The sequence below is a fragment of the Varroa destructor genome, unplaced genomic scaffold (genome assembly GCF_002443255.2).
Source record: "Varroa destructor unplaced genomic scaffold, Vdes_3.0 BEIS01000002.1, whole genome shotgun sequence".
NCBI lineage: Eukaryota > Metazoa > Arthropoda > Arachnida > Mesostigmata > Varroidae > Varroa > Varroa destructor.
In genome coordinates this window covers 21,496,148-21,519,435 of record NW_019211455.1, presented here as the reverse complement: position 1 = coordinate 21,519,435, position 23,288 = coordinate 21,496,148, and the positions used below count along the sequence as shown (strand labels likewise).

General features: G+C 43.3%; 2 protein-coding genes and 1 long non-coding RNA gene across 4 annotated transcripts in view; 1 reads left to right on the top strand and 2 right to left on the bottom strand.

Moving 5' to 3' along the window:
- Positions 1–17,913, bottom strand: part of dop (microtubule-associated serine/threonine (MAST) protein kinase dop) — a 61,164-nt gene extending 43,251 nt beyond the window's left edge. For both annotated transcript variants that reach the window (XR_015322474.1, XM_022793918.2), the window contains exon 1: positions 9,522–17,913. Coding sequence is in view for 1 of the 2 variants with exons in the window: in XM_022793918.2 (XP_022649653.1) it covers positions 9,522–10,184 (663 nt within the window). In the remaining variant the exon portion in view is untranslated. The remainder of the gene's footprint in view (positions 1–9,521) is intronic.
- LOC111244614 (uncharacterized) overlaps positions 1–23,288 on the bottom strand; it is a 91,461-nt gene that overhangs the window by 43,251 nt on the left and 24,922 nt on the right. The gene's annotated exons all lie outside the window — the stretch shown is intronic.
- On the top strand, positions 185–14,438 carry LOC147757503 (uncharacterized). The gene is made up of 2 exons (XR_015322477.1): positions 185–1,535; positions 5,580–14,438. It is a non-coding gene; the product is annotated as an uncharacterized LOC147757503 (long non-coding RNA).

Here is a 23,288-nt window from a genome sequence, read left to right as displayed (position 1 = left end):
TGTTTTTTTTATACATACACTAACATGTTTTCGTTTTTTTTTTTTCTAGTTTTTTCTAGTTAAAACGAATTTAAGTGCCAGCTAACGAATAGTATGAAGATAGTAATAAACCAACTCGTAGAGTTAGTTTTTTTTTATTATTTATATACAGTTTCTGGTTGTTAATAATAGTGGTCTTAGAATAATTGCGGTTGGAGCTCATTCAGACATGATTGTCAAGTTTTTTTTTTTCAGAAATTGCTGTACGAGTATCACCCTTATGACCACACATTATTCCGTAAGAGTTAGAGCATATCGCGCCTGCGAAGGCTGTACCACTTCATATGTGAATGGTAATGTAACTTAGCCCGTTCCATCGCCTTCGCTATGATCACCCGATTCCTCTCTCGATTCCCTAGAAGCAATAGGCATGCAACCTCAGCTGCCGTAACGTTGTTCTTACGTCTCTCATTTAGCCATTCGTATTTTAACGGATATGGCATTGATGCTCGGTAGATTCAATGAATCTGTTCAGCTGTATTTCGCCTACGTCAAGCGGCTGTCCATGTCATCCGCGTTACTTTCTTATTGTTGGCTTTCGAAGACAAATCGAAAGTATTTTGTTCGTCCTCGATTCCTTTGTTCTTTCTTACGTCGCACACGGTTCATTTTCACGTACACGCGAGATGACGACACGCCATTGGTAAAAAAGCTATCCCGATAACAGACCAGACAGACGGCATACATTCGAGAAGACCCATATTCAGGCCAAAGCAATCGCTCGCCTGCTGTGTCCGTAAGAAACAATGAGGCGCATCAGAGCAGAACGATCAGCCATCAGCAGCCGCGGCAAGAACAGCGTGGGCGATGGTGATAACTGCGACTTGCGCCAGCAATCAGGTAGACATTCACGTTAGTCACACGCAAGCACAGATCGTCAGCGTGCATACCCCAGCCCCTGCCGCTGTTGTGACATGGCGGGAGGAAGACGGCTTTTATGTATCAGAGATAATGCTGTTTCGGCGTTTGCAGCAACCGATACAGCGCCGAGCGTGGCTATGGGGATAGCTACTGTCTAGTTGCGGTTGTTGAGACTACTTTCGCGTCGTCTAACCAGCCATAATGGCACAAAAGCAGCGGCAGTAGTCACAACTGAGTCAGCCAACAAGGGGCCGCCCCGGAATTTTTTCGTCCAGCTGCTTTTTGCTACGACAACTAGCATTGATCATTGTTTCCTTGTGTAGGTCGTTTGCTTGGAAGATCTCCTGGCATCGATTTGGTGATCGGTGAAAAATATAATTTGAACAGACGCGAACATTGGTAATACGGAATATCGATGGGGGTTCAATATAAATGTGTGTGTTACAAGCGAGCAAACGATAAGAACAAGTAAATCTACGTGTCGAAATTATGCAATAAACGGGGGTGGATTAACTATAAGGACGTATACAGTCATCGTACGTCGCGTGAGTCATACAAAACAGGATGCATGCGGCTGTAAACAACAAAGTTTCCGAAGACCTGTGGAGAGTTGGAGTGGCCTGGATGACTCAAACGTAAGTTTAACTAGAAAAATTCAACATAAGAATCACAAATATGTAAATAATAGTAATAACATACGAAGACGAACGAGCTAGTCAGTAAGTCACCATTTTGACAATATATGCATGAAGCATGTAAAAACACAGTAAAAATTATGATTGCACTTGACAAATTGAGCTAACAACGCTTTACAACAACATCGATCATTTGAGCAGCCGTATGGAATACGTGCGACACATAAATAGCTCGATATCTGAAGTATAGTCATATGTAGAAAGCATGCCATCAACAACCCACATATACGAAGATAGCGCTCCATATGCCATACAGCACACAGAAGTAACAACAACGACGGAAATTTACAATGCAGCCCTTGCTAAAGCTACTACAGTAATTTTCGTTGTTATCGACGGCTTTATCATTTCCTGTTGATACTCAAAATACGCTAACACGATTTTGTGTAAGCATGTGGGCGTCTATAATTGATCGAGCCACAAATAGCTCTTTAAGAATGATATGCCACTACACCAAGACGATATGGAGAGGGACAGAGAGAGATAAATCAACGAACCAGTTTACTGCAGCAAGCCCCGCATGGTACGATGGTACACAGTATCTGGTGTTGTTCTTGTTATCCTTGTCTTTGTTCTTGTTGCTATCGTCGTTGTAGTTAGCGCTATCTAAGCTAGCTATGAAGCTTTAGCTTCCTAAACTCGGAAAGTCTTGACAGAGTATCCGGCACCTGCTACGTCTTTGGCAATTGACCAACGTCGCAGCTGCGTACGTTTCGCATAAACGATTCAAGGCCATTCGCGCTGTTTAAGGATCCCAAAGTATCCAGTCTACCCGCTCATTTTTCTGCCCGCTTGCCAAATAGAGATCCTCAAACCCAATCGATATCTTCGCGCTTGCAAAACCTCGACCCATACTTCGTTACCACTCCTCAACACTTCAGCCCGTTCCCGTCCAGTGCAGGGCTCACTGAGACCCAGCTCGTTACCACTGACTCTGGTTTAAAAAGACACGCGACAGCGATAACTAGCAGACGCCGCGATACGGAACGCCATCAACCTGCTTCGATTAGGACAGCTAAATTGAATCAAGCGATCAGAGGATTTTTCTGCTTCACCATGTCTGTTCTTCTCCACAACGACTTTGCTCTTGTCGGATATTGTAGGCAGACTGCTGCTATCCCCGTAGACTTTATCAGGTGATGGCAGTAATGTAATACAATGAATTCTGCTCTATATTTCGTAATACATCTATAGCAGTGAAGATTGTCGCTAGCTTGCTCGGTCTCGATGACCTTACGCGACAACAGTACAACTATCAAAAAACACATCATCATAAACTTTGTTGTCTCATGGCTTCACGTAGCGTTGCGTGTTCGATTAACTGCATCACGTAGTTACTGTATTTGGTTTAAACGGACTTTGATGTCGACGTTTCTACGTGATGCGTGGCTACGATCGTTCACTTATGAAGCTGTGATGTACGCGTCGACCATCTGCTATCGAATGAGGTTCCGAATGACGGAGGTCGTTCAGACTTAATCGGTGGGTCGCATATCTTACTCCTATGTAAACAACTCAAATGTTACGGTAATCGAAACGTTGACTTCAATAAGAAAATAGGATAAATAATTCATCTGTACGCGACTCATTGCCGTGTTGCATAAAGTAGTTAATGTCAGACACCGGAATCATGTCAAACAGTTCTGAACTAACCACTTCCGAGTATTTCCCGGCTTTCGAAAACTTCCTAAGACCTAAAAGGATGGCCACTGTATAATTTCTAGGCTATTCTAAGACCTAAGAGGAAGATATCCAGTGCAAATACGTCAAAAAGTACAGCGTACTCTTTGACGTATTTGCCCTGGCATTTGGTGACATTATGCGAAATTATACACGCGATATTTTTATAGAAAATGGCTATATGAGTGGCGTTTATATCAGGTAGTTGTGTTGTATCAAACACAATCGAATAGTAGTATTCCTGTCGAATTAACCATGAACCACCTGCTCGGATATACCGAATCTATACCGAGCAAAAAGACGACAGTGACGTCTGCGATGAGAAAGCCGTATTCAGCCATGACGCTTGTGTCAATGTGAACGAAGAAAGGAGCAGCGGCCCGACTACGGAATGAATGACCCCTTGTTGAACCCGAACGAGAACAACTGTTGCTGAGAATGACTAGGTCTGCAGAATCTATAAAAAGCTTATAGATTCTGTCTAGGATGGCCTAACCGTAAGGGCAGCTTACTAACTTCGCAACGTTTACAACGCATTCGAACAAAAATTCGAAGTATCGAAATTTGCCAAGTCCAACCTTCTGGTATGGCTTGTTCACAGTCGACAGTCTGTCACCTGAATCACTTAGCCAAAAGCGTCGAGGCACCCATGATTAGAAGTACTGTTCAATAAGAGCACATCGCCTTAACCGCTTCGAATTAACATAAGCCAAATTTTGCCAGATTTTTAGTCTTTCTATTATAGGCAATGAAGGTCTACAACAAAAAATCGTGCTTTGCTTCGACCGCAATTATCGCGCTTGGTAACAACCCACAACATCAAACTTTTGGGCTATTATACAGTATTCAGCGGTCGAACTTTTCAGGTTGGAAAAAGAGTACGACTTATTTTCATCATCGGGCAACAGATTTTGTCGCTGTTATAATCGACACAGAGGACCTAATTTCCACTACTAGAGAACCACCCGGATCAACTATGCCAGCTGTGCAGAGTCCATCAGGTGCAGCATAACGTCGCCGCGCGACTTATCTGCTTTTTCATAGATTAAGCAGCGCAGTAGGAGCAATTTTGGTAACACATTCGTAGGCGGGGCTGATGCAAAATTCGCATAGTGGCTGCTTGCCCTTTGAGTTTCACGCCAGATGGCGCTTGCCCGTCTTTTTCGAAAATTTCGAAGCCATTCCTATGTTGCACTCCCTCTGCAGGCTGCAGTATCGATTAATCCCGTCCAGAGTCAGATTCTCTAGTGGTGAAGCTATTTTCTGAACTGATAACCATTTCAGATAGAGATAAATATCAAGAAGGCGTAAAGGTCAACAGCTGGCAACAGCTGGTTGTTGTTATGCTAAGTAAACTCAACTAGCCATTATCTACGAACGCTTCGATTGTATCGGCCATCTCATGCCGATATCGATAGCTGAGTGCGGGCCAATTGCATCATTTTTACAGGCCACCCGTCGCTGCTAACAAGCATATGCAAGGTAACAAACGAATTAATTTTGTGTTCGGACAACAGACCAAAGACTCTATATATTGTTCTCGTTGAGCTTTTGTTACAGATTATCAGTAGTACACACACAGTCAATATATATCTATTCAAAAACTACCCACACGGCGGGGTTGGAAAACCCAACCTTTGGAGGGGTCATGGCCGAAACTATTGATAAAAATCAGGCGATCTAACTACGCCGTTAAGCTAAGAATACTATAGATATGGGAGGGTAAGAGGCACTAGCTCAAGGTTGCCATACCGATTAGTTAACGTTACTGTTACCCATAGGAGTTTCGTATTATCTGTTATCGATTGTTTCAAAGCAGTTGAAACTCTGACATAGATTTCTTTCTTCTCATGTTGGTAACTTTTCTGCAAATTGCTTATTGATATCACCACATCGTTCCTTTACATGAACTATGTCTGTACGTTAATGATAGTGGTCGCCTAATCAAATTTTGTACGAATGATCACCTCTTTTCGATGTAGAGTCCAGTTGAACCCATAGTTATATTCTAAGCTTACTATCGACATGATGTATTATTTTACCGTATTTTTCTACCATTATTGCAGGTCCCATACACTTGTTTTTCGATACTTCTATGAACACTACATAGTATATACTATATATATTAGTCCAAACTTTGTTACGACTACAGCAAATTTTCGTTTAGTGTGACACATTCTACCTGACTACCTGACTACACGACACAGTGCTATAAAAATGGTGGGAAGAACAGGAGTCAGAAGTGTCTACAAGGAAAAAATGTTTAATCATTTGATAACTAGCTGGTGTGATTTTTGTTTGCAGCCGCTTCGAGTCGCACAACGATCCCAGACCTCATAAGCAATGGCCTCCGATTTTGCTCCATTCCTTCCTTGTACCGACAAATCGAATCAGAATCAGTTGTACGTGTCCTTCCTACCGGAGGACGATCACCTGCGCCGCCAGCAGCTCTCACTCAATGACCTTTAGGTAATTAAACATACAATAAGTATTCACCACCATAACCAACGATGTACTGGTATAACTTCCCAGAGTTTTCGTAAGCATCCTCGTGCAAAAGTTTGTCAAAACTAATCATACTTTAAACATGTTGAAAGAACCGACTGTTTGTTGTATGAGCGAATTCCGTTTGTGCACCTGCGCAGGTGACATACGCATCGACTTCTTAGCTTACTTCCATTCTATAGTTGTTCAGATTGCCCTTCGATGCATTGAACATATAGTATTGGCCTCAGCCAGGCCCCGCGCTACCAGTAAGGCCTATGGGGTAATAGTTATATTGCATGGCTTTAACAGTAGTATGAAATGTCGTGTGTTCCAGACAAATTCTCCCACAAAAAAATCCACAAAATTAGCTAGAAGGAACCACACGAGGTAGGAAAATGCTTAACATATTGCATAAGGTTCTAGTAATTTAACACGAAATATCGTTGTAAAAATAACTATACAAGAAAAACCATTACGTCCTTTCATCTGTGCCCGTAAATAAGTCTCGACCCTCTCGTTACAATTATATTGAACAGATACAATGCATTGCACTTCGGTGCATAATCTACAGTACTATGTATACATATAATAACATTCATATCGATTAACGAGGTCGGTTTGCCTGGAAGTCTGTGTATCTCATACCGTCAGCACCCCTGCGCCTTCTTTGTATCTATAGAATCCTACGACCGTCGTCGCCTCGAGCGGCCCTCGTCTTGACGACTATGAACTACGGCAGGTAAGCTGAGGCATTCATGCACAAGGCCAAAACTTCCGCTGTCATTGCGATTGCCCCCTAATCCACTTGGCATTGTTAGTCGACTGCAGGCGCCCTCTACTTAATTATCATCATCCAGATAGTCATAGAGCAGACATGGCCAGCAGTCACTTTGGACAGGCCATCATTAGCGGAATCAACAACCAGGCCACCAGCTCGTGGTAACATTTACCATGTCTATTAACAATCTATCCTATCCATCGGTAACATGTCTGCAAGACATGTAAGATTTGACGGTAAATTCGGTTCCAGTGTAGTCTGTTTATACTGATCTGATTATTACTTTATTCGTACCTAATTACCCCCCGATGACAAGGCCAAACAATGCGGCGGCTATTCTATTAGAGTAAGTCGCAGTTGTTGACTGTTTAAATTAGCCTTAGTCTAGCCATACTAACATACGTGTATATTTACGACCCGACAAAACAACGTTACTGTTCTATCTTGTCGCCCTAGCGAAGTATGCATAACTCTTTAAGGTTCAAATCTTGGAAACAACCAATTGAGAAATCTCTACACGATCTCGAGTTTGATTCGTCCCTTAGTACATTAGTTCGATGAAAAAAACAGATAACATTAGATATGCTTGGCTATCGAGTTTAGCTCACGAGGCTCGCACGTAGTGGGTAATCTTGGTTTAATCGCCGAGCGTTTATAGCGGGAAACCAATGCAGAGATTACTATTTTTTGCTGCCACTGTTCATAGCCAAGTTGGCATAGATCGCAACCTTTTCTAGGTAGTGTTAAGTTCTGTGAAAGGTTGTTATCTAGAGAAGTCAACAAGTTGAAGTCAACCCAAAAAATCGCAAGCAAAGAGACAGGCCACAAAAAAGGCTGAGACAATGGTTTGTTTTAAGGATCTAAGCTTGTTTTGCGTCTACTGCGCCGTGCTCCTTTTGACACTCTACCTAACAGGGAAGTGTAACTCTCTTGATTTAGGTATGGCTAGAGAATGGTAAAAACTCAGTCATGCTATGTTCTAAGGGCGAATATGTTAAAGGCGTTCCATCACAAACAATATGAGGCAAATGATTTAAGTTGTATTCATTGTCTAAACATCGTTTATTCGCAGTAAATTGCCCTGACGTTTCCTATTTCGACACTAACAGCGTATACACACAAGGTGGACTGGCGAAAAGGATTTTTTTTTTTTTTTGCACACTAACGTAGCCGCGAGCTCTAAGTCGACGAGTCATCTCCGCTGATCCCGTGCTTTAAACACTTAACTGATCCCCTTGCCCAGGCTTCATTGTCCTCCTACAACTCCCGTACGAAAGTAGTGCGCGCTTTGCGACCTCAGAGAAAGGTTAATGTAATAGTGTAGACAAACGCCTTTCAAAAAGGTCGACCTAACGGTGAACGATAACAAAGTTCGCTGAGGCACGCCACGTCTTCCGTTTGCATATACGCCGTTCTACTCTATTTTACTAAGCGATCGCTTCGTTCGAAGCTTGCTTTGTTTGCTCCTTTTGGGGACAGAGGACTGCCAAACTGACTACCGCGTTTGGGCGTTCAGCAGGTCGCGTAATGAAGCATTTTGTCTGAAGTTGACACCATCACATAACCAACGGCACAGTATGGTTATGTACAGTATCAGAGATGCGCTTCTGCCATCTGTCTGCTGACAGTCACATATGAACACGGGTCAGGTGCCGCTCATACGACGAAAAAATACATTTGGAACAAATACATTCTACTGAGCTGTATATGGGCATTCAAATGAGCCGAAATCCGACTCACTTTCAAGCAGAGACCCACCCTAGATTAACACCTGCTTTCTTAACTTGCTGTTTCCAACGACACTTGGTAAATCGAGTCAGAGATGCTCGAACAACGACGTGGAACAAACCATTCTGACGGCTCAGTAGCTTCGCTCTATGTTCGGCCCACGGAGTAGGCAATTGTCGCTTCAAATAATGCAACAGGCCGAGACCAGCACACTTCTTTTGTAACAGGAGAGTATGGCATAAGGCTTCGATATACCAATGGAACCTGAGGAAAAGCCTATATATAATAGTATTTAGCTATTTTTAGCGGTCGTAGGTAATCTCGTGCAACTGGATAACAAAGTGTCACAGATGATTATAGTAGACTGGGTCGGCATGAGGTTGTTCGAATACAAACGCAACCACGTACACAAGCACTTGAAAGTACAAGCCCTGTAAAAATGAATACAAAGAGTTATCATACTCTGGGGCGCTGAAGTTCCTCTCATCGTCTTCGTTATTGTCTGTCGTCGAGATCTACACCTTGAGACCGCCAACTCGCAAAAAGGTTAGCTGGCGTCACCTACCATGAACAAGAGCTGGTTTTGCTGAGAAGTTCCAAATCAAATGTAATTCAAAATGCCATGCCACGAGACTAGGAGTTATTTATAAAGGGATGCACACGTTTTTTTTTTTTTTTTTTTTTCGGAAAGCGACAGTGAAACAAGATTCGGAAACAATAACTGATTGAATTCGGCTGATTAACAAAAAAAACATTACATAAATGAGTAGAAAAATATTAAGTACACTAGTCATTCGTTGCACGAAATCACCCCGATCTGTTTATATTCTAACAGCATGTACTTAACATGTTCAAAATAAGGCCCTATTTCGCGTTAATATCGCTGCTAAAAATCGATAATATTAACGAAAAATAAAGAATTACTGATGTACTGCTCACACGTTCTCTTACGAACCATCGGCCTTTGTAGGACACATGAAATCAGGTACGTTCAGAACAAGTGGAAATTAACCAGACAATCGAAAATGCATACGATATCAACTATATATCAATTTATAATATTTACGGCTTCTTTTTCTCTCACTGTGACGCAAAAAGGCCCATGAACGAACTATTCAACAAAACAAACGCCTATGTAAGGCACTTCCTATTATACAAGAAAATTTAAAAAAAAGAAGAGCGTGTCAATAGCCAAAGATTTGAAGATACTTTTGGCCGATAGTCAAGATAAATAAGCCGATCTGCGTTCTTACCTTTAGTTGTACTACGTTGGACAGATTGAGACTGAGCGTGAGGCTTCTCTTTCTGATTCCGGACTCGGATGCGCTTCGGGCGATCGGGGCGGGCTCGGGGGGCCTGGCTAAACGATCGCCGAATACGCCTGCACCGATGCTGCCGCCTCCCCCACCTGCTGCTGTTGAGGCTGTCAATGCGTTGCCAGAGCATCCGACGATAGCCGTACCTACGCCCAACGAGCCGCCCTGAAGACCGCAGATTGTTGCACTCTCTTTTGCACAATTTCCACCACTGTTATGATAACTCCCACTGGCACCACTCGATCCAGCACAGGCCAGCGCTGCCTGAGATCCTGATACTGATGAGGCCCCTGACGATTTTGATGCGTGTAACACGGACGTCGATGGTGTGGGCGATGATAAAAAGATTCCCGCTGAGAGAGCTCCAGATGTTGCTGTCGTCTTCACCGTTTGCTGTATAGAAATCGTTGTAGGAGTCGAACTATTTACCCCTGATCCGACTGAACTACTTCCGGTCGCTGTTGTTGTGGCAGAGGAGATTGTTGCCAATGATGACGACGTTATGGACGATGCGGCCTCGCACCCTCCAGTGGCTTCTCGTTGATCATACATTGCTTTTGTAACGAGAAAAAAAGAAGTGCCACTGCGGCCGAATTGCATGAGATCAATTTACAGGCTAACGCACACTCATTGGAATTGCTACCGGAAGTCGACTTAATAAAAAGCCGATCGATCGTTTTTATTTAGGAGGATTAGGATGTTGCTGTTATCGATGTGGCCTGCAGTTACAGCTGATATTCGATGGTATTTTTGTTAATCTAATAATAATAATAATAAAAATTATTATCGGTACATCCGTTCTTTTCCTCCCTGCAAGACTTCGCTATGCTGCAATTACGAGTACTAGCCACTTGGTAGATTCTTGATTTCCTCTGCAGGTAAAGTTTGTTTCTTAATAATTTACATCAATTTCCTCGTGTTTATAACGCGAAGAGGTGGTCTGAGAGGTGAGTGTGTGTACATATGGCTTTCATTGATGAAATCTTAAAATCACTTCAGGATCGTCAGCCGCATGTATTGTCTTGCTTTCCCTATGTAAGTTTAGCAGTCTTTTGTCTCCATTGCACTGATTACGAGGACGATGTTGCGGGACACTGAACACAAACGACGTAGACGATACACGTAATGTTGTTCCGGGTCGACAAGCGATTGCACGACCGTTGCGCTAGGTGGTCTTTGGGTATCTGTTGGTGATTGATTCTTTTTTCTTTGTGAGTAAATTTAGGAAAAATGAGGTTTGATAATATTTCTCTTCACACGTTCGCCTTGTTAATCTTTTGTTTTCGTGTATAGCTAATGCGTGCTGGTCAGTGTGCTGTTGACGTGAGCAAGAGTCTACACTCTACCCACATATCACCGAACTCTTTCCCGAACAGAGCTGTTGGAACTATAATGACCGTCATCGTAAAAGTTGTCCATGTTGACCTCGGTGATGTTGCGCGTTCCGTGAAATTTAGTACAATGAATAGATAAAATTCCGGAAGGTGGAAGAGCCGTGGTCACAACACAAGCTGACGAGGCCATGGGGAAAGGTCTTCCCTCAATTGCATCTCGCTGCATGTGTCCAGGGAAAAGGATCAGCATTTTCTCTTCTGCTAATGGATATTTACTCAGTTGCGTTTTCTTAGTTTCGCTTGTGGCAAATCCAACAGACTCACCAGCTAACGCAGAATCGTATAAACGTAATGAATATCTGCGTACGCCGATTCACACTTTTAGGCGTCTGCTCATTACACTTGGTGGCTTCGTGGGCTGAGTTCCCCGTGGAAGGAAACTTCCGCTAATATGATGTGATACCCGCCTGGATAGACGCTAAACGTTGCACATACTTGCGGCGTTGACACGCAATACCGTCACGTTGACTAGTGAAATCGCCGTTTTTGCACATGGTGGTCAAGAATCAGCTGGTACCGCCACCAATAACAAACACAGATTGAAACCAAGCCAACGATTTTAGCACCGACATGCAACAAGCTGACACAGAAAGATGAAGTGGTGTCCACGGTTGAACCAAGGCTAATCCCAGAACTTCCCGCTACCTCCACCAAACCCTACTATCAGATGCAGAACAACGCCCTATCGTCAACAGCCGGCACCTCCAGTAACTGTAGCGTCCACTACCGTATAATAGTATCTGTACTCGCTTGGTAGATGCACGTCACGACTCATTCACGATGCAATCTATTCCCGAGTTCACCGCCACAAACATCATTTCCCCGCTACGTCTATCTTGCTATTGCAGTTCACTGCTAAAATTCACCATCGCTGATAGGCACCGAAAGCCATCTAAAAAGCAGATGCTGTTGTCGACCCCGCAGCTATTGGTTTCCAGTAGACGATTGACTGACCAAACACTAATTTATTTCGAACTTCCCGCTATGTTTTATGTTACAACTACAGAACTAATTATCGCTTGCTGGAACAGGAACTTGTTCTCGTCGCAGAGGAACAGTTCGTCGGAGACTGCCACCCACTATTCCTGCCGCCCCCTTACGTGTAACTTCGGTTGTCTTGGCACTCTCGCTTCTTCTGTAGCGCACACACGCCACTCGCCCGCCGCTAGCCGTATTAACTCATGCGTCCGGGGCTGCCATTACTGTTGTCTAAGTTGTTCTGCTGTCCACTCGCTGCTTGCCAACAGCACAAATCGGCAATGACATACGGCACAGCGGCCGTTCCGCGGGGCCACCCCAACGGAGCCTTCTGTGCGACTGAGCGTTCTGCTGACACGCTGACTGTCTGTTGCTGATACTATTCGAATGCTTTCTCGCCTGTCGCTTCTATGTATGTATGTATGTTACAACTGCTGGTGACGCTGATCGAGCGGCCACAGCCGCAGAGACTAATCGTTCGCGCTCCCTACTATTATCGCATTAGCTATCAGACAGACAGATGGACGGACGGACGGACGGACAGACAGACAGACAGACAGATAGACATACAGACGGACGGACGGACGGACGGACGGACGGACGAACGAACGAACGAACGAACGAACGAGCGAACGAACGAACAAACACACAAACAAACAAACAAACAGACAGACAGACAGACGGACGGATGGAAGGACGTGTAGATAGACAGGCAGGCAGGCAGACAGATGCAGGAATAGATAGATAGGCGCGTTGGTTCACGTTTCGTTTGGCCGCTGCCTCATTCCTTGGTTCGTTCTCGCTCGTTCCATGCGGCGGTGGCGATGGTAGCAGCAGCAGCAGCAACGGCGCCCTACTGCTGGCTATTCAGATACTCTCTCTCTCACAATTGTGCTGCCGCAGCCGATACTGCTTCGACTGTGTGACGTGTCTGTATGTTTATGTGTCTGCTTGCAGGAGGAGGATTCGTCGTCGTATCGGCCGCTGTCTACTGCTGCTGTTCCTGTTTTGTTCTTGCTGATTGCTCAGATCGTGTTCTTTTTCATAGCTCACGGCACAATCGCATTTTGGTTAGCGGTAATAAAGACGATGTAAAGGTTCGACGGCTATACGCAGTTAGTACGACGATAAAGAGAAACACTAGCTACGACGACGATGACGACGGCGGCGACAACGGCACCGCGGACTTAAGCTACCACTTCTCTCCGCCAGTCCATTTTTCTGTGCCAGACACGGCTGCAACGGTCCTATGAATAGGTGCCGCTGCGGTAACGGCAGCAGCCTCGGACACACACGAGAGGGAGAAGGAAACGTCTGCTATGACGCACCGCGGCGTAATTCGAAAAACGACGACGACGACACACGACGGTCGGCGAACTGATAAATACAGCCTGCTTGCGCAGCAGGGCCCTCAAACAAGCGGACATCACTTCGCATACGCCAGCACATTCGACTGACGGCGCCTGCAGACTACCCAATCGTTGCTGTCTCTTCTGGAGTTGGGGTTACTCTCACTGTGCTTGGTTGTTATTGACCGCCTTCACAGCCGCTGGGTCAGGGGTGGCTGTTGGTCTTCGTGCTGCTGCGTTGGGGTGTGTCGTCGATATTAGCGGCTCCAGTAAGATACTTTGCTGTTGTTGTTGTGTTCAATTGTTGAGTGTTGCACGAAGAACGAGCACAGGCAGTCAGCGTACGCCGCGGTTACTATTTTCTGAGTAGCAGCATTCTGCCAGGGGCCACAGTGTGGCAGTCAGTAGAAATCATCGCGGGCGTAACTGTTATCTGTGCCACTGGCGTTACTGCTATAAGGGACGGGCTCGACTGTTCTCCTTTATGGTTATCCGCGTTGATCATAGACGCAACAACAGTGGCAAGTATCCGAGACTATGATGGCTATGGTACTCGTCGCCAGCACTCAGCAACGTAAATTTCAATGGCAGCTGTAGCACAGAAGGCGAGAGAAAACGACAGAACGGCAGAAGCTTTCCGACGCATAGCCTTTCTGTTCGTTTAGCTTTGATCACGTACCACCGTCACCGAAGTTGCGGCTGATGACGCTGCCTCATGCAAAAACCTTAATAAAGATCAGCTTCATCAGAGCAGGAGGTAGAGGGAGAACAAAAAGACGCCATAATGCATTCGCATACATATTCATTTGTATGTTACGCAATCTGTGCCATTTAACAAACAGTTAATAAATACAACGATGACATACATATTCGTTGAGGTTCCGCGCTAGCCACAATAGATCTGTGGCTAGCGCGACCAACTGCCCAGAGTGTACGAGTCAGATTAGATTGATTTTTATTTCCGCCGAAATCAATTTATGGTACATCGGCAGCACAGCAACACAGTGACTTCTGTGAGATTAGGAACAACCACAATCATATGCGTGCTACATCATTGCTAATGGCTCATTAAGAAATGCTAATAAATAGCAACTGAAACAGCAGGTGGAACTTAACGCTGATCAGCTCATTCATAGCATAGTTTCTTTGATTCCTTTGTTTTCCACAAGGGCTCAGATTTGCCAGTGTCGATGTGGCTTTAATGAAGACGAAGTACTATTCTTTCATATAGTTCGTCATAAATTTAAGCCGCCGGCCGTTATTTCGAGACAATTTTTACGCAAGGCCCCGTTATCCGTCACTAGAACGCGCGCTTTGGACGAAAATGCTGACGTCCGTCAGGTTAACGAACGCTTCTCTGCCACATGAAGATATCGTATCGTCAGCGAACAACGAGCACACGTACTCCACCGCCATAAATGACATTTTCTTTACTGAACAACAGGCCTAGTAAACGAACCTGGGGGTAATTGCAGTTGCGATGGTATAGGGCATAGCTGTGCGAGAGATTCCTTTAGGCAGCGCCGCAGTCCGACCGCCGCTGGGGCAAGGGAGCTGCCCCGCAGGATTTCTACGGTAACGATTGGACAGTAGAACAGCCAGCTTCTTTTCATTGTACCGGTGATTTTCAGCTTAAATATTTAGCCACTTAACCAGTTAACAGACTTAACACATCTGCACAGCGGTATTTTCATGATTTGTTACTTGGCGCAGCTCTGCTACCGACGAGATGGTCAAAAGACCCGAGCGAGTAGTAAGAAATGTGCAACGAACCGGCCGAAAGCACCCGTGAGTGCTGGGGCCCAAGACGATAACGAAGTGGCGACTCGTTGTCGAGGCCATGGACCGCGCCTCTGGCTGTTCCGATAACCGCCTAAACTGGTGCAGTGTCTTACCGAAACAGACAGGTCCCAGGCTGCAGCTCTCGCCTGTCGCACAGCGCCAGATCAAAGAGCCGCCGGAGAGTGGGCACTCTTTTGAGCGAGTAGGAGCCAACCGTCGCAGACCCTAGCTGTAGTACGGCAAGAGAGGACCTAACTCAGGGTGGTGGGAAGGTTCTGGCGGCGGTGTTAGAAAGTCCGCCGAGTGCCAGATTGGTCCCGCCTTATTGCTGCCGACGGTGCACTGCATTGCTCCGTCGAAATCTGCTTTGGATACAAACGAGACACATGCACCTTCCGAATTTGAATTCGCTCGGTGGCGCCAAAGGGAGCGAAAGAGAGTGTGAGAGAGCGAAAAATTTTAAGGATCGGGGTAGGATCAGGCTCGACCTTCCGTTACAGCTACAGTCGGAAGAGGCAGGAACTGTTGTCAGACAGGGGGAAGAACAGGTAGGTTAACTCCTGGAGCTACTTATTCCAAATTCGAAGGTTTAGAAGCTCCAAGGGCTGTAAGGCAACGAGGATAAAAGGTGAAAGGTTAATGCAGCGAATCTGAAGAAAAGTTGCGCGCCCTTCCGAAGATATTAGTACCTAGTTCTCTAATTGGCGGACTGTAATTTAGATACCGTAACCAAACTGGAATACTAAATACATATGACATGGGGAAAAGTAATAAATATATGTGCGAAAATCGAAATACGCGAGCGTTCTGGCAGGAACATCATAAAACTAAGTTTGATTTAGATAACTATTGACTTATATGGTTCTACCGATCAAAGCATTGACTGAGCACTTTTGCTGTACAACTTAGTAATGATCAAATTATAGTGTAATGATATAGTAGGTAATGCTGTGCATTAAAAATAGCCTAACTTTAGGAGGATAACGTTCGAAACAGCCACTCAAAAAGGTTGAGCGCTTGTTTAGAATATTTGTTGCTTTTTTTTTTAATGTTGATGAGTAGGTATTAGAGTTTTGGTGCAATAGTATAAAGCAAATGATACGCAACACCGCTGTCCAATCTATGTTTCTAGAGATTCTTCTTATGGCTTACCTATGAATGATAATTAAACGTACATTATTTGCTAATATCAAGCTAAGGCATTATCGTAGGCGGGATATACAGAGAGCCATTGCACTGCACGCCCTCTGGGCAATATTTTTGTAACTATATAGCATTTTCAATTAAAATATAGCGAGGTTGTTATACGCTCCGTTAGACTGTAATAACGCAACTTTTCATTAACAAAATGACAGCAAGTAACTTATAGGCCAAAATGACACTAAAATCCTTACAACTTTTAGTAGAATAGGGATAGATGATCATTTAAATTCTTACTATTAACTTTGTCATCGCGGCACAGCCCGCTGCCGAGTCCAGCGAACCATATGGTTCGTAGAGGATCTGAAATAGTCTGCTTAAATTGGTAGTAGCTTGTCGGGTGTACGCGTGACGCATCATACGTTCGTATAGAAATAAGGTCCACCTTTCAACTAGCATGCCGCTCGTTTTTATTATTACTGGACACCGCAGGTAGAAGACGATTATGATTCTAAACAAAAACAACAACCGAATCTAGTGTGATTTCATGCCCGCAATATACACACTACTATATGGCGACTATTGTATCTTATCAAGCTTTCCCAATATAGGCGTGTTTCATTTCTTGTATCGCACCAAACGACATCCGAACGCTTTCAAAGGATGACGGCCCGATCGTCATCACCAATCTGCGTTGATCGTTGCAATAGGAAATTAATGATACTGGTGACGACGACAATGAGGCCAGAGGTTCTCTGCGTTTTCCAAAAAAAGTCGATCAGTTTTGTCCGCTTCGACCCCGCATTTTGGTGACGATCGACGCGTTCTCGGCTGTTAGTTGCTGGACACTCGAGTCGCAGTAAGCTGAAGAGCCCCACCCGACGGCGACAATGATGCCCTGCCAGTGTGAATGGGGATCATACTGCTTCTGGACAAAAAGAAGATCAGATACTACCGGCAATGTTCAAGACATCGCCGGCCATCACATCAAGCAGCCGGACCCATTTAGTCGCCTGCATGGTTTCTGTCTGTCAAACACAAAATTAGTCGGTCCGTCTCTCACGAAATGACGAAAATCGCCAGCGGTCCGGTAACCCCAGAAGGTGCCATCAAAAAAAAAGGTTGGCCCTCACTCTTTTACTTGACTACTGCATTACTGCTCAATCTACAGGTATGATTTAGAAAACGTTGCCTTTCTGCACTCACAATGCCCTCACGGTTATTCTGTCGTCATGCTATACCCTGGCGTCCCGATCACACACACCAGTCGTTCCTCACGAATCGTCCTATTACCGTGTGGCAATATTAAGTTTCGAAAAAAAAGCCAAAACTAGTCAGAAATGGATGATCCACGTTCCTGAGTAGCTTGAATGATAACTAGCGAATTATGCCTTTTCCCTAGTCCCCCAACGCTACTGCACCATAACAAATGGACTAGGCAGTGCAGATGTATGGTTTTACAAAAATGCTCACATGTTTATTGTATACATATAGAGCCTATAGATGATTGATGCAAGGATCGATATTCTTCAATGATGCGTAACTGACTTGGCAGACTAAGTTACTGTATCAATACGTATATACTTGGAACTAAAAGGTACCGCCGGAAAGAATTGACTAGTTCACCGGTTAAAGTAAAAGACAGGATAGAGAAGTAGACGTTTTATGCTTGCCCAGCGATCACACATAATTTCTATTCTATATATATATATATATATGTATATATATATATATATATATATATACTAAGCATGTTAATTTAGAGAAATGTATCTAGTTTTTATTACGTATGTCATTTTTGGTCTACAGAGAAGGAATCGCTTAGTTAAATTTAGCTGAATCTATATATACTTCAGATCATCTTTCTGACAAAATCAATTACGATAATGGAACATAACATAGTGTAAATGGTCCTACATATGACCAGCCGGGCCGCAGACCTTAGGGAGGGCGCCATACAGGTGAACAGGTATTCGTTGAAGGTTTTTTCTATATCATCTCGGAAATTTACAACCCAACTGGGGTCTATGACAATGCTTCATACGAGGCCAAATTTGAATTGATACATTAACACTACAAATCGATCCGCGCTTCAATTTACGGCGCGTGAACGCAGTACATTGGTAAATGACACAAATTCAAAGATGACCAACACACGCTCGGCAGCTGTTTTTTAGATGCAGGTTTTTCTAAGTCATGCACACTAACCACTGACGTTGTGTCGCTTAGAAGAGCGACATTCGAAGGAATCTAGTCAAGGGAAAAGTTACAGCTAGGAAAGTGTTGGTCTTGCAATTAAGACGATAGGTTTATTGTCGAAGTTTATTTATTAATATATTACATATTTATAGCGTACTAGTTTCAGAGGCTTGTAGGTCATACGTGATTTATTTTGTGCTTTTAATCGCTTGATTTTCGACCCACGATGTTCCCCTCTAGGCCCAGTTGTAAGCATACGAATTTTATCCCGTATTTTTTTCCTGTAGACAATTAATATTTATGCTCATATAACTAAACTATATAAAATAAGCATATAACAGCCCTCTGGCATAATGAAATGCAAGGTGAAAGACATCCTCAAAGTTGACGCTTCTGCATACTGAACACTAATCCATCTGAATGAGATTCGTTTGTATGTTATGTCGTGACAATTTTGTAGGTTACATTGCTAACGTGTCAGGATACACTGAGAAGCACTGCACCGCGTTAGAGGCTGAGCGAAAGGATTTCCGCTCGTCAAGCGACTACCGTCTAGTTGCTAACAGGCGCTCGGGCTGTTTTTGCGTCTGCATAAAACTTCCTCGTCCATCCGCTGTATCTAGAAAACAAAGGCTGCATATATTGACAAATCACACAAGTTTGATATTCTGCCAGTAAGCCTGAGCACTTGTTACTGTTGCGTTACGTTTAAACGCTAACGAAGCTGTTGCGGAACTGTTGTTATCGACGCAGCATTGTCAATTATATAGAACGTCCCATATTACAATACGTTATAAAATGGATCTTGATACAATAGAGGCGTAAAATAGCAAAATGAAAAAAAAAAAGTAAGACTTCTCTGAATTGAAAATTTTTGTTTTTGCCTTGTATGACTTAGCGATGCTCTACTTCATTTCGGCAGCGTGTGAAGCTTGTTACCTCTGTTGATCTGGACAACGGAACTCAGCCCACTTCTTCCACCAGACACATTGACCACTTGATGACAGACGTGAAATGTTTTCTTTGACGAAACGTTTCGTAGATCATGTTCTTGATGTACAAAATTATATAGTACCTATACGCTGTTGTTCTTCTGTTATATTTCTAAAAATGGAATGTGGAGAGAAAAAGTCCACATTGAACCATTGATTTCACCACTGCTTTATTCGGGATAATTTTAATTAACAGGAAAGAGACTATCATCATAATGTCTGAAACCATACGCGCATTACCTGTTATCTACGCGTAGAATTCACTTTTGATTCAATAACTTGCGTCTTTTCATTTTCAAAAAACGTCACTTTTTCTAGGTGTACGAGGCATTCTGAGCAGCATATGTACTTGAGATCCATTGAGGGAGAAGTTTCCTGTGAATTAGGTGAGTCACCTCGAACGTTAATGTACGACAGTGATGTTGGGTAGCTACGCTGGCAACTGTTGTGCGTTTGCTCGTCGTAGTGGGCGCAATACCCAGCGCTATTCTAGAATGGTGTTATCCTTGGATTGGTCATTGTGGAAAAGCGCACTTCTTCAATTGTTTCTAACAGTTTCTATCAAAACGTGCAACGAGAAAAGGTGCTATCGCTTAGGCTGTGTCCATTGCTAACAGCTGAATAGGAATGGTTTGTGAAAAACGGGCCCGTTGTTTCAATTCTGGTTGTGTTTGTCAAGATTGCTTTCCAATAAACAGTGCAGCTGTGCCTTCGAGAACAATGTAAGAGTGGGTAAGTTCGCATGTACTGCCGAATACTACAACAGTTTTCTTTTTTTTCTTTTCTTTATTATCAAAAGCTATCATTCGAGAACGTAATTCTATTTGGAAGAGCTGCTAGAATGTCCCTTTCCACAATGAATGAATTTTAGCAGTTTGTCAGCATTTCTCGATCCCGTGAAGATGAAACATCTGTTTTTTTAGTGGAGATGAAAGACAAAATGCAGCCCAATGACAAACGAACTAGAAATTGCGTGGATTTGGATACATTTTTTAAGCTGGCTCAGTTCGAGCGACAGCCTCCCTTGAAAAGGGAAACAGGGTAGTTAGCATAATCATATTTAGGCGTCCGGCCGTCTCTGCTGTCGGCAGCGAGTGTGGCGTAGAATCGGAGGAAAAAAGTCAGTCTTTCGGTTGTTTTCTCATCTTCACACAGGCTTTTTAGCGTTAATGGCAACGCCTTTCGCAGTCGTGACCCCATCTACTTTGTTTTACCGCGCTATGCACTGTACACAAAATCGACGAATACGCTTACGATTGATGAAAAGTCAATCCAGGGCAACAAACAACGCCGTACCGTGTACAACTTTAGAATCGGTCACCATAGAAGGCTTTAAAGCGATTTCTAGGGATGGTTAGTGCTATCATATACAGCCTGACTTCGTCAGATGAAATTGTATCTGATAACCTATTTACTAATCAGCGGAAGTGAATAAGGAACGCGCTGTGCAAAAGCCAGCGAAAATTGGCTAAGGGTCGGTATAAATATTGTGCACGTTTAAGGAAGGACATCGCTAAAGATTATTGAAGAGTGCTGCCGTGCTTCCGCGCCTTTTGTCTAATCGCCGTTAGGTCGACAGAAACGCAGTGGTGGACACCCGATCCAAAGGGTGAACTGCAGTAAATTTACTTGCTCTAGTTTGTCGTTCAGTGACCCATTTGATGTACAGATACGCTATGCTAGCTCAATATTCCAGGAGAGTAGTAATCTAAAAAAGTACGTTGACCACATTAAACATTCTCCGGTGTACGTAATATGTGCATTGTTGTTCGAGTTCGCACACAGCATTGTGATTGTTCTAGAGATTCCTCGTGAAAACTTTGCCAACTCAATGCTATACGAAGTGATAACTTGAATTTTCGCCGAAACACTAAACGCTAATTCGGGCACATAGATTTGAAAGTTTTGGATCCGCCTAAAAATGGCCGATAAATATGTCTTGTAATTTTACGCTTGTCAAGAAAAATATTAGTGAAAATTTAGTTAGGAACCGGTGTTAATAATGAGAATATTAACGATAAAAAAAAAAAGAATCAGTCCCAAGGTAGGACATTTAGCTGTGCGATTTCACTTCCAGAATGTATGGCTATGAAAATATCTTGCACTTTAAAAATACAATTAAAATTAGCTTACAGTATAATTTTCCCAGCTTGGAGTTCCAACGCAACTTAATCATTTGTCAACTCTGGTGTAAAAGCTATTTCATATAATATATCGCCAGCCGAGCCTTCTTTTACCAAGGCGCAATACTGACAAACACTCAGTATTGTGGTACGTGACGGTGCTGACAGGGGTGTATGGGAGCGTATTTTAAAGACTGATCTTATTCCCAAGTGGTAAGCGGCTCTGCTAAGGCAGTTAACACAGATAGAATCAATCATGTTTTTAGGCCCAGGAGTTATTGAACCTAAACGCATATATTGTGTAGATATCATTAGGTGATATATTTCATTGAGTCTGAGAGGAACAATTGATCCGAGCTAAATTATTCGATTAGAAACAGTCTAACACCAAAGCCAGTATGAAGTTACTGTGGCGGTAGTAACGCAATATCAAAATTAATCTGTGGTATGGCACAGGTACGCTGTGCAAGAGATATAATATTATTTCAAAGGTAATAATGTCTGCACAAATACTGTAGCATGGGCTATTGCGGACGAGGTCATTAAAGCACGACTACAATTACGGAATCGAACTGACGGTAGAAAAATATCTAAACTAGAAAAATGCAACATTGTGAAAGATTTGCCTTATACACTTCAGAACTTACCAAATCATTAATTAGCTACGAAGCCACACTGACACGTACGCAACCTGTCACCCCCCATGTCGATGGTAAAATTTCTCCTGCTTGGCTAAATGCCCTATGGTGATTATAACAGAGTCATATAGGTTTCGCCATAATCGTCTCACGACACTCCGTCAACTATTGCACTAGAGGAAAAATCACAGAACTTACTTTGATTGCAAGATTTGCGCAATAAATTGAATTTTATGTGTTTGAATAAACAAAAAAAAAGCTTGCTTTACTGCGCGAGCTCAACACAGAATGTTCGTTATGCGTATTGCTGCTCTTCATTGGGTTGGGTATAGTACCAACTACATTGAGGGGACGCTCTCCTATATCAGATCTGCGTCAGGTCGTTTAAGAGTGACTAGTGGCTTCACTGGCAAATCCGCAAAAATATAACTTCTGCTTCATTGTTTTTCGATCGCTGAGGTGCGCCATTAAATATGCTTTGGTACGCTTAAACAGCCTATTCTACCTGCGGTGAATGAAGCGTGACATGAAGTGACAGAGCATTTGCGTGGCTTCAGAATAGATCGGATACAGTTAATACTAAAAGCGCACATCGTCAACATTTTACAGAGCACTATCATATCTTTCAAACATTTTTTTGATTCCATGATAAAAACGCTTTTATTAATATGTGGATCAGTCAACTAACTCTCTATTTATCGAAACTGCCCCCAACACCGCACGAACAATCCTTGATTGCTCGCGATCGATTTTAAACAAGTGTTGTTGCCCCTCACAATCTGCTTTGTTAAATGTTAACAAATCAGATCGAACAAGCATCATGTTAAATAAGTGTGTCAGCTTTTCTACATGCTAAATAATCATATTATTATTATTTCTACTGGTCTAGAAAAAAAAAACCTTCCCTGTAACAAAAGCTGCTGTCACATTGGTAACGCTCTTCTTTTTTTTTGTGACAAAGTTGCATGATCTCGGTACGTATGTACACCAACCACTGATCTATCAATAAGCATCTATCTATACTAATGAGCTTTAGCTATCTGAGTAGTTGGGTGCTATGAACCTAACTCTTACCAAAACTGTTTTGCTTTACATATACAATACAATAA